At 41.6% G+C, this 16880-nt stretch overlaps 1 protein-coding gene across 1 annotated transcript in view; it reads right to left on the bottom strand.

Moving 5' to 3' along the window:
* Positions 1-2426: 2426 nt before the first annotated feature.
* Positions 2427-16880, bottom strand: part of LOC138258737 (epithelial cell adhesion molecule-like) — a 56280-nt gene continuing 41826 nt past the window's right edge. Inside the window, exons 7-9 of the mRNA XM_069206008.1 lie at positions 11252-11434; positions 4889-4942; positions 2427-4765 (exon numbers count right to left, since the gene is read on the bottom strand). Coding sequence (XP_069062109.1) covers positions 4703-4765; positions 4889-4942; positions 11252-11434 — 300 coding nt within the window. The 3' untranslated portion in view covers positions 2427-4702. The remainder of the gene's footprint in view (positions 4766-4888; positions 4943-11251; positions 11435-16880) is intronic.

The following is a 16880-nucleotide window of genomic DNA, read 5'->3' as shown; positions in this document are numbered from 1 at the left end:
CTGGTCAGTTTCTTCAGGAACTGGTGCAGGGGACTCTGGTTAGCAATTCTTCACCTGTAGCAAACAGGGATTCCCTCCTTGAACCAGTTGAAGCCAGGCAAAGTCCTTCTTGTGGTGAAGACCAAGAGTGCAGCTGGTGCAATCCTCCAGAGAGCAGTGTCCAGGTGCAGGCTAGGAGTCCAGCAAGGCAGTCCTTCTTCCTCTGTAGTTCTTCCTTGTTGTAATCTGGTACGGATCTGAGGTGTGGGTGCAGGTCTGTCAGTTTTATCCTTGCTCCTGGGTGAAAAATAGGGGGTGTCCTGGTTCTCCAATCAGGTGTAGGGTCCTTCCCCCTGTGATGACCACTTCCTGGGAAGTGTGGCAAAGATCAATCCCCAGGAGCAACATTCCTCAAAAATCCATCATGACTGAAAGTGATTTTTGGAGGTTACATCTGGCTGAGCACACCCACTGGTGTGGTTAAAAATCTTAAACACCCTCTTCGCCTGCCCTCTCCTAATCTAATCAGGAGGGCACCTAATTGTCTGGGTTTGCAGGATGTGAGGGAGGTGCTGGGTTGCTCCAAATGTCCTTCCGTGCCTTTGAAGACCAGTTTGGCAGCCCTCCCCTTCCCGCGTCTCCATCTGCTGAGGGAAGATCTCCTCCCACAGGCACATTACTTTGTGTTGTTCAGCCCAGGCTACTTCACACCTCATCAAGGCAGTCTGGCCAGGCTGCCACAGGCTGGCCAATCAGAGCAAAGCACTACAGGGCTGAAGTTGACAACTTTGTAGGTAACGTTTAAAACTCTTTACCTGAACAAGTTATATTAAATCCAACAATTGTAGGTTGTGGGGTTTCTTATAATAATTAATATGATACTAAACTTGAGGTATCTGTCAGTTAAGGAGACTTTATAAATTAAAATAAAGTCTCCCCATTCAGGCCTATGGAGGCCATTCACTACAATGAGGGAAAAACAAATTTGGCTGCCACACATCTATGCACCAATTTTACCGTGATTAAGATGCCACATATGTTGTTATGTTATACCTAATGCATTTGTAAAACGTCCACATAGCACTTTGTTAGGCTTTATTAGGCTGACAATTAACACTTGCACTTTTCATATGAAAGCCCCCTAGGTTTTTTTCTGTGTTTTATGTTATATAGCAAACATGTCCTAAAAATGTTCATGTATGTTTTTAATTAACTGTATTGGGATATAAATAAACTTGAAACGTTTTGCGAGTAGCAACTTACACTTATAAATTTATCTCCACACCCTCTTTCAGTCGGTGGAGGTGTGTATGTCCACACTTTTGAGTAACGTTATACTCTTTTTGTGATTAGCCAAAAATAGTAATGTTACTCAAAAGTGCAACAATAAATTGTACAGGTAAATTACTAACACGAGTAAGTTATCTTTGTGGATACCCATCCACAGTTTTTAGATGATTGTGTTTACCTTATCAATGACACAATTCCACCTACTTCCAATTATAGTGAAATAACTGATAACACAAAAAAGCAGGTGTTTTATCCTCGCTTTACAAATAAGAAATAAATACCACCATCTTCCCAGTATTGTAGTCAGTATCTGTGAAACTCTCATCATAAAATGCAATCCCATTCCATACTCAGCCATACATGTCTGATATACAGAACTCCAGACCACAGCCCCAAACGTGCTGAAAATCTCTGAGATTCCATAGCTTCCATAAATCTTACATGAAAACCGGATTCTACTAGTAGACTTGAATATCCTGTTTGACCAACTCAGCAAATCAGTGAAATACACAAAAGGTGCAGTTTATTTACCTAAGTGAACTTAAATAGTATCTCACCCTTCTAAAGCATAACCCATGTCTTGTTTTGGAGTTAGTTTATGAGAATAATGTGAGAATAGTTGCACATTGTAACTTGATACAAGGGTAGGGCTCGCTCAGGATGGCACTTGGGCCCATATTTATACTTTTTTTGCACCGCATTTTTTTACACAAAAGCGGCACAAACGTACAAAATATAATTATATTTTGTCAGTTTGCGTCACTTTTGCATCAAAAAAAGTATAAATATCGGCCTTGGTCCCATCCAGTCCACTCTGCAAACCCGAGTCTCAGCGCTTCCTTTTCGATTAGTAAATTCCCATGGTCTGACCTCCAAAACATGTCAATTTTGTATCGTTTAGTAATACGGTTAATAAATTTATTCTAGATTTTCAGAAACAACAGCTCTAAATTTATAAATTAAAATATATACAGATGAGTTTGCATCTCCATAACTTGTGTTTGAGTCAATTTTTTTCTTTAGCACAATGCATGCAACATATTAGTGGTAGAATGAACTTCACATTTTGTAAATTATGACACCTTTTATTAGACCAACAAAGTAAGTATAATGAAGATAAAGAGCACCAGTAAGCAAAGACAAACATTCTCGTCCTCAGATAAGTGCAACTGTGAAAAAAACTATTACGAATGTTCCATGAGTAATGTATATATGTTAAGTCTCTGCTGTTTGGAACATGTTGCACATTAACACTTCACTGCATCCCACACAACTCTTCACTTTTAAATTTCGAGCAATACACACCTTTTCTGCACAATCAGAGGGAATTATGAGAAGGTGCCTAAAGGAAAGGAAATTATTTTAAAGACATTTCACATTGTTAGATTTAAACATTTCTAAAAAATGTTTTTGCATCTTCAAAAATCAAGTTTTATTTATTATAGATGTAAGCATGTCATATGAACTGCATTGAACGTTCTATCAGGTCTACTACCTCTGAACCTACATGTGTTGCTACAATGAAATAGACATTCAAAATGTATCAATTAGCAAGAATGATAAAGCAATATGCAGTCCATGTAATGCTTCGGAACCCATGAATCACAATAGTCTTCTTCACATTCAATAATAGACAGTTTCAGATTCTTTGATTTTCCATGTTTTGTTGTTTGTAATTTTGCAGAAACTAGACAGTGGGCTATATTAAACTAAGTGCCCTGGAGGCGCATCAGTTGTGTTTGCTGTTTTCTGCACCCCCAGGACACTTTGGTATTACAGAAGGGGGCCGCAGATACTTGCAAAACCCAGTTCTTTATAACAGATCAATCAGGTGCTCCAATGTTCCAGTATGATTTCAAGGGGGAAGTCCCTCATTTGCATGGTACACGGCTCATGCCATGTTACAGCCATGGGTGCAAAGGAGGTTTCTGGGGGTGCATTGAGTGTGCGCCATGCTGAGGTGGCGCACAGTCAGTGTGCTCCCAAGAGTGCACCTTGAAATATTGAAAGGAGTTGCATGGACACCCCGCCTCCAGACATCCCCATTCAAGCCCCCATTTCAAATGTAAGCAGTATTGCCACCTTGTACAATTAAAGGTGGACCGGTGGCTTCAAACAATATTTTCCATGTTTCACTATAGTGATGTTCTCAGTGAATGCACAGGTTCACATCCCACTGGATGCAGTTGTTGTGATAAGCTGCACTCTCTCAGTCTGCGCTTGCAGCAGAGACTCAAGTGTGCACTGCAGCGCAAATTGAAATAGTCCCCTTATCCATAATATGACCAATGTCGAGAAGTGAGGGGGACCTTACATAGGAGATTGCCATTCAGCTTTTTGGAGATGGATAAGCTTTAACCCCTTAAAGTTTGCAAATAATTCAGAACGCACACTTTACATGAATACACTGCTTTGCTATTTGTGGATTATTTTAAAAGCTGCAGCCAATCGTCCTTTTCATGTTCTCAAAAAATGTTATCATAATGGACCCGTGTTGATAAACAAACACTTTCAAATGTACAAACTTACACTTGTTTTCTGTTGATTTTGCGATGGAAGAAATGTATATGGACTTTTATGTATTAAGTTGCAACTATTTGACAATAGTGGCAAAAGACAGTTCTTCCTGTTTGTGTGTCTATAGTAATGGGTGAATAACACATTTCTGTCCACAGTTATTCAAAACTTGTTGTTACCGCAGAGCTCACCAAAAGTCATTCTACGTATATGTGTACCACAAACACATTTCTCACAGACCTATTACTATTCTTTGTTAAACCTTTATAATTTAATCATTGTGAAAAATCAACGTAAGGAAAAGAGCTAGCCAAATCTCACAATAGCTATCTATTTAAAACGTATCTTCATTTTCATCTTACATGCACTTTTTGTTTACAGACATCTTCATAAAGCCATAATAAAGCAGTTTACAAAATGTTGCAAGGTGCCAATGACTAACATTTTGAAAGATCAGTACATTTCGTATTACTGTCAAACTCAACAGAGATACTCAGATAATAACTTCAATCCCAAAGGAAAACATTATTAAAGGATTAGTTTAAATTAAATTTTGCTTAAATGGGAACTATTGCGGCAACAACTGCTGTTTTAGTAAGCAACAGAATGAGTGTTTGTGTTCTTTGTCAATAAAAATTTCCATCAAAGGTGAGCTATTATCTCTTGACACATATCAAGCAGATCGTGCTCCCAATCTCACACTGTTTTGCTGAAGCCCTTGTGTTAGATGGAGGATGGGGACAAGAGGTCCTTACAGCTGACCAAGAGGCCCTTAGGAATGGCATCTTGTCAGGCAGTGTTGGCATAGTTTCAGGTGAAAGGAACGTGGGATCCAGGAACCCACCAGCATTCTGAGCTTTAATACATGTGCTTCAACCAATGTGGCGCTGCAGACTATGACTTATCTCGTTCTTTCTCAGGAGTAGTAGTAATTCAGGCTTTCTCTCTGAGCCAACTGGTAGTCACCCAGCTCCTGGCCCTACAAGAGCAAAAAAACACAGCCTCAGTTCAGTTGCCAGCGCTACGTTGAATATGATGCTGCGCTCATGGTACTTCCTTTTTAAAAAAAAAAAAAAAAAAAAGAGATAGATAGAAAACTCACCTCAGTGACTTCAAACTGAACACGCTCTTGCTCCGCACGTCGACGAACGACAACCTACATAAGAAACAAAGCTTTAAAATAAAAAAAAGAAGCTCATTACCTGACTGTCGTCAAGCACCCACGGTAACTGTACACCTCACATTTATATCAGGGAAATTATAGGGGGATTTTTGTGATATGTTATAGTGCATGGATAGCTCAAGCTGTAAACCAAACAAGATGGCGTTCTTCTTGTTGGTGTCTTTTATATTTTCTGATTACAACTTCCACAGGTTACTTATACATATAGTATTAGTTGCATGATATCGACCTGTCTCAATATCTGAGGCACTGAAAACGGTGACGCATGCTGAGTCCTTTTATGAGGTTCCTGAAATCTGAGCTAGCCTGGTGCAACCTGACATTGCTGATTTAAAAAGGGCCTTATTCCCCAAGCTAGATTCCGAGTATGTTCCCGCCCTCCAATACACAGATGACATAGTTCTTCTGGATTTTTCTCCAGTTGGTCTTGCCTGCTCCCTGGCCTGCATAGATTTATCACTGAAAACGACTTAAAACGTAATGTATCTGAGACTAAAATTATCTCTTTTGGTACATTCAAAAAGTGTTAAAATTGGTTAACCGGTGATGAATGGATCGAAGAAGTCAAGGCCTGTTAGTATTTGGGGGTTTGTCAAGACAGTTGCCTGAGCCACAATTTGAAGTACAAGGCTATGCTAAACAGAGACAGATGTCTGTGAAACTGCATAAGTATCTAGAAACCATTGTGTCTGCTTTCATTGGTACCATATTCAAGCTCCTCAAATGTACCATGGTCTGTTATCGAAGGCTAGAATTTGGGCTTGCCAAATGCACTAGAAGGCTGAGCAATCATTTATCAACTACTCTTTTAGGTTGAAAAATGCAGCACCAGGCACACTTAAGAATGAACTTTCGAGAGATCTTTGCAGTAACCAGGAGACTGATTAAACTAATGGCATTAAGAACCTTATTCGAATCTTAGATGACTTGAGCCTTAAGGAGGCCTGAGACAGTCTGTTACTATATAGCCGCGCCCAGAAATTAGCAAAAGAATCCATCTATCTACAAACTCCTGGGATGCCAGTACAGGTTGGGATTGAGCCGGAGGCTTTATTAAAGTGGCAACAATTTTTAAAAATTGTGTGTGGTGCATTATCAGCTTCATTGATTTGTTTAGAAAAAAGTGAGTCTTTGGCTTTTTTATATTTTTTCTATACACTGTGAGGGCAGTTTTGTAGCTGAGTTTATTTTCCTCCAGGATGGTGCGTTTCAATTACCTCTATAGGACTTTGCACTTGTGTTCTTCAGCTTTGTACGAGGCTGAGAACCAGGGCGCCAAGGAGGGGGATCTTCTAGTTTTGCTCATTCTCAAGGGTAACAGGTCATCAAGAGTAGCCTTGAGATTAGAGTTGAAGGACAATACCAGTGACTAAATGTCAGTGTGATGGTTAACCACTGAGTGGGAGCAGGCTGAGGTTAAGGCAGCATCGTCAATTGAATTCCAAAGTCTGGCAGAACACGGTTTGATAATATTGTCTTTTTATTATTGTGCTTTTTGATTGTATTATTGATGATTTTAGCTAATAAAACAAAGTATTTGATATTGCAATATTATACGTATTTTATCCTTTATAATAATAAAGATAACAGACGTTTTCTCAGAAAGGCGTTAGTGGCATTTTTTCTTGGACAATGTATTTGTTTACATAAAGATTTCAGTATTTAGTGGAAGTACGTGTTTTCTTTGTTTTTCCTTCAAAGTGAAAAGGCGGGCGATCCTCGTAGTTTTTAAAACGAATTAAAAACAGTTAAAGATAGCTGAGTTCAGACCGAAACCTTGTCACGGCCCCTGTTCCTGCAGCTCCTGCAACCTGTAGCTTTTGTTAGGAGCATTGAGGGAATACTTCCTTAGAAATAACTGAGTCCCTCTTACCTACCATTTATTCATCTTACTTCGGACACCAGTTATTTACAGCTTTTAGAAACTGCAGAAATGTATTAAAAAACGCTGTATAAACAAATATTATCGTTATTGGTCACAAATTGCATTGGAAAGTAAATTGAACATTTGCTTAATTTTCGTTTCCATTTTCAAAAATGCAATACGAGTCGTGCATACCATATTTTATTGCTTATCTATTCACCACAAATCCACAGATCGTTTCACAGACAATTACTATACATTTATGAGAGAGGAAGGGAAGTCCAGCAGTAGGGCATTGTGATGTCATAGCATTAAATGTCTATGATAATGCTACTACTCTAATGTCATAAATATGGGACGGTGTAATGATTGTAAAGGTATGATCGCATTGATATCAGTTCGATCCCCTGTCCCAGACAAAGCAGAGTGACATCAACTTGATGTATGTTCACTATATGCTGCCTGATTGTGCTGCTAACAGTGGGAGTAGCTGCTGAGGAGCAGTACCGCGTAGGCTTATCACAGATTTTTTGAGAAAAGGTCTTAGCAAGATGGTGCATCACAATGGCTGCTGATGAGTTTGTCACATGCCAACCTTTCCCTGCATGGCATCAAATGGCACTGCCCTCCTCAGAATTCTCCATATCTGCCAGTGGACCAGTCATTTTTCTCCTGAGTACTATACACTAGTACATGCAAAGGGTCTAGGATGTGGAAAGGTGAATATATTTTGGATGGGTTTCTTAGCTTCTTCCGGTGGTTGACAGTGCTCTGGATATTGGCCGAGTTTTAGGAGAATTCATTTGCTACTGAGACTTAAAGGCACTGCGTTTTTTCTACAAGGGGTTACGGTTTGGGGATCACAAGTTTTTGTTGTTGTTGTGTAGTCTTAGGTTTTAGCATAGACCACTGACTAGGACTTTATGTGGAATATTATTCTTATGTGCATAGTGGTTCATACAGTGTAACTTGATTTTTACACTTGTCTTGCAAGCGCCAGTGCATGGCTTATCACACTAGTTTTTTGTGGGTTGATTTGCTGCTCCCACTAAAGAAGTGCTTTGCTGCATTAAGGGAGGCTTCGACCGCTGGAAGCCCTAGGAAGAGGGTGTTGCTAGACCCCAACCTGATGCCTGTCAGCCCAGACCATGAAGCCATTGCACCGGCTAACTGTGAGAACCTTGACCGTAATCGCCGGTTGGTTCTTGACTGATGAAAAGAACAATTTGTGGGTGGGACTCCTCATTAATGTACTTGTAAACATGTACTTTTTCAGGGCTACTGCATACCTCTAATTTAAAGTACAAGAGCAACTTTCTCAAGATACCCCAATCACCTGTTGACAATGCATAAGGAGAGCCCAGCCTGCCTTATTCAAGTCTGTTGCAATTCTGGCTATACACAACAGAAACAAATATGTAGGCCTTCTGGAGAGAATACACCTGCATTTACTATTCATAACACTAGTGTTCACATACACCTAAAAGAATACAGGAACAATGCAAACGAAAAGGCTAATTGCAGGCATTATACAGGGTGACCTGGAAAAGAAACAGACAGGTTCTTGAAGCTTAAAAAATCTGTTTACTCAGTTCAGGAGCGTTAACCTAAATCCTGAGTTCAGGTGTATTGGTTCCCAAGTCCCAAAATAAGGTTCTTATGCTACCGGGCGTCCTCGAGGCTTGGGGACAGTGGATGACACATTCAGGGCAACAGCCTCAAACATAAAGGGGACAGACACTGTCTAGCCCAAAGACACAGATTCTAGCACTAAGGCATAAACAGATTTGATCAGGCCACACAGGCCTCTATGTATCCAGTTATGCAGCAAGCAAACTGAGGGCCAGACTAACGCAATTACAGCATGGCTACCGAGGACCAAAACAACAAACTTTGATGCAGGTAAGGGTGCCCTCTGTTAGGCCAAGTCACCACTCAGCCCACCTCTACTTGTAGCAGCTGATTTCTTGGGATACCTTCCTTTGCGCTGTGGTGAGAGGGGGGTAAGGATTCCTTGGTCTCGCTGTGGAATTCCTCAAAGGCAAAATCAACAGCAACATCAGGACAAGCTAGTAGGGCCTACAGGAGCCCCCAGTCTTGCTCCTTTCCAGGCGAAAGCAGTCACCACTCAGTTCACTGGTCTGGAAGCACCACCAATAGCAGCAGAGGTAGGGTTGCTCCCTTTCCCAGAGAAAAATAACAGCCATGTGTTCACTTTTTAAGATTCCTCTAACGCCGGACCCGATACTTAAATAGAACTTAAATAACATGTGTGTTCTCATCTTAAAAATGGCTCTTTTTTGTTTACTTTAATTATCAGTGGGGTCATTAAGGCAGCTTAACAACACATTTCGAAATGCTTTCTTCTTATAATGACCGTTTTAAGAATGTAAAGATAAGGGGGAAAACTACTGACTTCAGATGATTGTCATATTTTTTTACTGGCTGGAAAATTAAATCTCGTCATGCTGGTAAAACACGAACACTAACAGCAGGGGGCACGCAGTTCCAACTAGCAAACGTTGTACACAAACTGGAGTGCAGCTCCTGCTTTTATGCCCACGGTCAGGTGGCTGGGCATAGACCCTCTGCTAAGAAGTTAGGCAGTCATTCAAATTCAAAGTATCCAGCCAGTGAGGTCAGAGTAGCTGACTTCCAAAGAAAAGAGCTTTCTACCCTGATTGCAGTGGAGAAGTCATGACTTAAGCACAGTAGTCCGTGGGCTGCTGACAGGAAGTGATGCAAATTTCTTTACGACAATTCCGGAAGCGAAGAAGGACAAAGAAACATGAACTGGGGTAAGGTGGGGTTGTCCTCTATGGCTGCCAGCCGCAGCCAACCTCCATCTTGCAAATGTAATTCTTACAAATATATATGTTAGCAAGAAGCTACAAGTAAACCTAGGGATATGTGCACCAGTATTGTTTGTGTAGCATTTTCCCCGTCGACACATTTCAGTTAAAATTGTTATTGATTGTAATAGCTTTAATCATATGGGCACCAAGTAAAAAAATACAAAACAATAACTACAATGTGTTCCCCGTCTGACTCAAGCATGCGGAGGCCATTAGCAGCACCCTGAAAAATACTTTAGGTATACTGACACCAGCAAGGCGTGTACAGAAGGGGCCAAGACTGGATGTTCCCCTTGAGACTAAGAGGTGAGAAGGCCAATTGAGGCTTTCCTCTCGCAGGGTATGTCAAAGGGTATCCTTGAGGAGCACCAGTTTGCAGTTTGAGGGGTCCTTTAGGAGCAGGAACATCATTGCTATTCTGAGCAGTGTCCTCATGGCTTTCCCAATGCTGCTCATTAAAAGCTATTGCTAATGTTCAAAAACTTTCCTATACACAAAAAAACGAACGTGTAGCAAAAACATAGCTAGCCTCCTTTTCTTTTGGGTTTTCTGCTACCTGGAATGGAACTCCCACCTTCCCGATCTCATGTGAGTGCCACAGAACCATAGCGTTGTTTCATTGGTGCTGTGAAGGATTTTCAGATTTGAAAAGCCCCCCCACCCAAAAAAAAGAAAAGAGCCATCTGATGGATTAATCCACACAATCTGCAAAATAAGAGCAAAGCTTCTATGGACATGGGGTCCATCCTTTAGAGGACATCATTTTTCCGTGGCTTCAGACAATAACTCTGGTTTATGGCATTTAATAACTGATATAGCCCTTGGCAGTGGGCCATAAGGAAATAGTGTTTGCTTTTCTTTATTGACCTTTGTTTGAAGATTGCCTGCCCTCATTCATCGGCCTTAGCTGAAAGCACCCCTATATTCATTGTTTCCATGAAGCATGTTTGCCTTCATTCTTTACTAAAATGTAATTCTATTGGAATACAAACTTAACGTGCAGTATCTTGGTCTGCATCTTCACTTGAAATATATTTCTCTTCATTTATTAGCTTAAATTTGAAGTAGGGCTGCGTCAAACTATGAGTCCAAAAGATACACCTATTGTGTAGCAATCTGGTCCGTAAATGGGAATTTGTTCAAAGGTTCTAAATGCAATTTCGACTCTGGGCAAATGCCTTAAATACAAATTGTATTTTTTGAAATGTAAATTTGTAAAAACCACCTGTAAAGTGCACAGGCTTTACATGCTCCCATCTGCCCGGCTCTTTGCCTCTATCTCATCCCATCCTGAGTTGTTATCTGGTCTCAGTGGCAAAAACTCCCTGCTGGTCTAGGTATTACCTGTCTTATTTGAGATGCTTCTGCTACAATAGAAAAGTTATCATGAAGTGATTTGCGGCAACTTGGGATAAGGTCCACGTTAAATCAAATAGCAAAAAGAGTGCCTGTAACAAATAGTACAATATTTCACTTAGTTTACCTTCAGTGGCTGACTACACCATTTGTACTGCACACCTCTAGCAGTCATTCATGGAAGGTGAAAGTTTGGCAGATACTTACAAACACTGCGATTCCGGTCAGAATGGCCAAAGCGATGACGATGATGATTGCCGCGAAGCCTGGGGAGATGGTCTTCATGTTGATGCGAGGAGGTTCGTTGTCAAAAAACAGAACACGGATAGATTCTCTGTCTGTGTCCAGGCTACGACCATCCAGGGTGACTGCCAACTTGCTGTTCTTTAGCTGAAGAAGACCGATGACCGTGGTGTCAGTGTGCTTCTTCAAGCCTCCATCACAAACCCCATGCCTGACTATTTACCACCATCCACGAGGTTACTCCCGATACTCTTAGGAGGATAGTCTAACAGAGATAAATCTTCAACACATGACTCACATTACTTCCCATTAATGCACAATAATAACAGAGGGAACATAGGGATGTCAATTATTACCTCTAGGTGACTGCTTTACAGTAATGTAACTATTCTTTCTACTGACCTTACAATAACCTTCAGTTTTGTTCATTTTAAAAGCGTTGATGCTTATGCCTGTTATCACTATTTATTAACAAACTGCAGCCTCGATCTTTCATCCAAGATTGTTTAGAATACACACAATTATTGTGGTATAGTTTATGTGATGTAATTTCCTTTGATGTCCTTGAGGTCCAGGAATATGTCCCCGGTAACATTTACATCTAACTATGCCACTTTCTCACACACAATCTTCCTCTGTAAGCACTCTGGTAGGGAATATCTTTGACAAAATTGGACAATTTGGGAGGGTTAATCAGAATAAAAAAAAGATCTGTGTAGCCACTGTTTAAATCAAGGCTGACACCCACTAGGAATGTTATGCGAGGCTTGATGCCTATACTTCCAAATAATTGAAACAGATTAGAGGCTGTCCAGACAAGAGCAATTGTCAGAAAAGAGCAAGACATATGGTACTAAAACCAAAGTAAAATGATGCAAAGTCTTAAATCCAAAAACAAACATTCAGTCCAACCCAATCCCAGAACTAAATAAAAGATATAAAGACCAAAGCAACGTAGAACAGTTATATTTAACATTTTCCTTAGGATGTCATCAATCTCTCAGTGCTCCAGGTTGGCCTTGCAAATAATTCACTTTCTGACACTAGAAGAACATTCTCCCCAGGGTTGTGTGTCAGAAAAACCTGGACAAAAATATTGTCTGACATGAATATTGTGTGCTAAATATCGTGTATGAATATATCACCAAATCAGGGCTAGATACTATATTGTGAATTACAGTGGGGTGCTATTGCTGTAAACAATATTTAGGACATTATATATTTTACTCAAACGATAATTAGTCCACAACATTCTGGTACCATACCCTTCTTACATGCATCACTCTGTTTACCTTGGGAATTACCATGAGACGCTTCTTCTCAGAACAGAGCAGTCTCTCTAGCTCAGTTGTTCCCAACCTTTTCACTTCTATGGACCCCCACTTTATCATTACTGGAACGCAGGGACCCCCGGTGAATCAGTATTGGAATCCGTGGACCCCGCACTGACTCATTAATGAAAGCTGGGGACCTAATCTGTTAATTTTATTTAATTTTTTAAGCAGTCGTGGATCCCTGGAGGAGGCTTCGCGGACCCCCAGGGGTCCCTGGACCACAGGTTGGGAACCGGTGCTCTAGCTGATAAAACTTAACATTGTTTTTTGGGTACCAACAGCGTTGACATCAGCCCCACAATGTGTCACTTGTGATGGACACTACTTGCAGGATGATAAGTGATTGTACCGGCAGTGAGAGAAGCTGATGCAAAACAGGAGCCATGACGATCCTCTTGCATGACTTAACTACAGTGTGTGCAGCTTGATTCTGAATAATCAGCAAGTAAAATGAAGAGCCTTGAGGCAGACCGGCTCAGGGAGAGCTGCAGTGGTTGATGTTTGCCCCTACTGTAGCCCATGATGCTCTGGCCAGTCGCTCCTGCACACAAACGATCTGATCCTGAGGGAAGCTTAATCTGGAATTGCAAGAGGGGTTGTAATCGGAACAAGTCCATAGGAGCAATGATAATATGAGCAGGTAAACAGAGAAGGAACTCTGTCTTGAAGGTATTAAAAAGTTTTCTTCATCTAAACATAAATGTTGTCATCTATGAAATACAACCCACCGAGATTAGCAGCACACTGTCCAGTTAGCGTGAAGTTCATGTAGGTCTCATTAGTTAATGTGTGAAAGTGCAGTCCCTGGTAATCAAGTAAATAATGTGGAGGCTGAACACACAGCCATTTAATAGAGAGAGGCTGGCTGTGAGCAAGAGAAAGAGAGGCATCATTCCTGTGACACACCACAAGTGACTCCAGACCACTGCAATTTAAACCCCACTAGAGCTCCACAGCATACTCTGGCTTACACGAAAGTTGGCAGCTACTCTGACCGCCGCACACAAGCTTTCTACATGTCACACCCTTACTACGTAAACACACTGCCATATGTGTCAAACGCTGTCAAGAAGTCAAGCAAAATCAAAATGGTTGCCGCTCACTGATCCAGAGCCATAAGAGGCTAGTTTGAATGTTAATAAAATCCATCTCACTGACTCTCCTTCGGATAAAAACTGATTAATGATAGCCAAGAGCATGGTGGGTTTCAAGAAAGACCAGGTCATGAATGACTGCCCACTTTGCTAAAATCTTTAAAGGGAAAAGAATGTTAGAAATTGGTTATTGGTTTGAAAACTGCTGTTGATACGAAGATACTTATTTTTAGAAATGCACAGGTGTCAGACTAGTTGAAGAGTAAGTAGATGCAAGCTATAAAACATATATCATCTAGGGAAGGGGGACAGATGAGATAATTAATTTCCGAAAGGAACAGTGCACCAAGGGAGACAACATTTTGATCACAGAGGTAAAAATAAGATTTGTTCTTCAGAGAAAGGCACATATTTGCATAAAACTACCTTCCATCAACGGTGGAGTTATAGGAACGAGATGTGGTGGGCACAACACATTATGAAATTGTCTATACACAGGGCTCACAATGGAGACCTTGGAGCAGATCCCGGGTGAATGAGAAATGAGAAATGAGGGGCTTATTCATGGTTGGGGCAGCAGGTGTAGGCCCATATTTCTGGGAATTGGCGTAGGGCAGTGCGGCAAGTCTTCTTGCTGCGCTGCGCTACACCAGTGTGAAAGGGCAGGAACGTACCGTATTTATTAAATATGGTGCATTCTTGTCCTTTTCCCCTGCACTGGTGCACAATTTGCTGTCTAGCACCAATGCAGGCACCCTTTCACCATGGTGCAACAGTGTCGGCGTTGCATGCAGGATTGTTTTTGTGCAGGAAGGGGCACCTTCCTGCATAAAAACAATTCCGAGAGGCATGTTCCTCTTTCTATGTGTGCTGCAGAATACAGCACACATGGAAAGAGGAATAAAGAAGGAGAAATAAAAAAGTATATCTCTTTGTTGCGCCTGCCCTGGGATGGTGTACGGTTTTGGCCCCAGGTTTACGTCATTAAAACAACTGGGGCAGCATCAAATTCCATGGGTGTTACATGGGAAAACCCACCTGCAACGCCCATGGAACGCCTCCCTGGCGCACAGTGAGGCAACGCAGCGACTTGCACTGCCTTGCCTTACTCCATATCTATGAGGCCATACAAAGCTCGCAAAGTGGCTTTACGTGGCCTCATAGATATGGTTGAGAGGCTTGCGCCACCGGAGCATTAAAAAAATGAGATCCGGCGGCGCAACCCTCTCTTAAATATGCCTCGTAGTTTCTACGTCCCACAGCTTATATTCTCTTTCAAGGAATATCAGGTCACTCCCCGGTAGTAATTAGACTCATGATTCCTAAAGCGAGTGACTACCCAATGTGGAGCTTGAATGTTTGGTGTTTAGCTGATGCGCAGTGCTCTCAGTTCCTGGCACAGAAACTGAAAGTGTATTTCGAGCTCAACGAGGCATCAGTGGAAACCCTGAGTACAGTCTGGGCAGCGTGGAACCCTCCCCCCACCCCCCGTGAGGTAAGGACAAAGTATTTTTCAAAGCGAAAAAAGGAGAAAAAACAACTGGACTCTAAACTAGAGGCAAGAATTCACAATCTCGAACAAGATTATCTCACTAAACAAGAATAGTGGCTCTAGCTACAACTAGCAACCAATAGGGGCTCCTTGGTGGAAGTTTATGTGGGTGAAACTAGGCAGTGCTAGACTGCCTCTCATAGGCAGGTTTACAAAGTGACATACAAATCCAGGAAGTTCCTCTATTGACTAGCAACCAGAGGGATTGCCATTTGGGTGATTCCCACTATAGAGGACTGAGGGCAAGATGGTGAACACAGCTTTGGAGATTGCCTCCACCTTTGCTTCCTACTACCAAAACCTGTATGTGTGACTGGAGCGCTATGATCGTGAGTGCTCCACTCGCCTCATTGACAAGCTTCCTTTAGCCACAATGAGCACCTTGGATAGAGAGAAGCTGGAGCAGACCACAGCAGCAGAGAAGATTAATGTGGCTATTATGGATATGCTCCTAGGCAGAGCATCTGGGCCAGACAGATTTAAACATGAATAATATAGTATTTTAAGTTGGTTCTCTCTCCCTACCTACTAAATATGTACAAGGGGGCCATAGAGAAAGGTCAGTTCCGACTGAACTTGATCCTGCTACAATTGTGGTCATTTATAAACTTAGACACTCCCAGAAAAATGCCCCACCAATCATCCAATTGCCCTTATGATTAAGGAGTTCAAGATCCATGCCAAAGTCCTAGCCAAGAGGCTGTGCAGGTAAGTCACCTCACTAACACATCCAGACCACTGTGACTTAATTCCCCTCCCAGCATCCAATATTGCATTCATAGAGCGCATGTCACACTCGCACAAGCCCACACACTCCAAGAATCCAGAGCTCTCATGATCATAAATTTTGAAAATGCATTTTATTCTCTTAATTGGTCCTTCCCTTTCAGAGTTTTAACATGCATGGGATTTGGGCACCACTTCCTCTCCTTTAGAGTTCTGTATGCTCAAAACCAGGCCCAGCTGAAAGGGAACAGCACCTTATCCCCCACATCTCAGATTGATAGAGGGACTACGTAGCATTGCACGCTGTCATGTCTCCTTTTCCTTTGGCAAAGGAGCCCCTAGCGACGTGGGTTAGATGTGATATCAGGTAGGGGCTTCATTGGACAGTAGAGTTGGTAGACTGCATTGTGCTGTATGCTTATGATGTGCTACTATTTGTAGGTCACCGCAAAGATTCTAGGCCTTGACTGATCAACATGTTCTTTTATATGGGCGAATCAGTCCCCTCGTGTTGCATTTGATTAACTCACCCAATCTGCCCATGATGGAAGCATAAATATGGTGGATCTTTGGCTCTATTAGTGGGCTTCTCAAATTGTGGTGTTAAATGACTGGCTATATTGTGGGTACAATAGAGCATTTCAAATTGGAATTTCCCTCATTGGCTGAATTAAAATACTGGACTCAATGATATATGGGGACCACATTCCATACTTAGTCCAAGAAGTAACTAAGGTGACCATTATATGCTGGAGGTCCGCCCTTCACTGGATTAAATGGGACCATAGGCCCACGCTTAACACGCCTCTTTGGCTGAGGAACTGGTTCCTTCACAGCACATGATTAGAAGGTTTTAAACTCTGGGATCTTATTGGCATTTCTAAGTT

The sequence above is a fragment of the Pleurodeles waltl genome, chromosome 9, assembly GCF_031143425.1.
Source record: "Pleurodeles waltl isolate 20211129_DDA chromosome 9, aPleWal1.hap1.20221129, whole genome shotgun sequence".
Classification (NCBI taxonomy): Eukaryota; Metazoa; Chordata; class Amphibia; order Caudata; family Salamandridae; genus Pleurodeles; species Pleurodeles waltl.
Note: the sequence above shows the minus strand (reverse complement) of the source record. Positions and strands in the feature narration are given on the sequence as shown.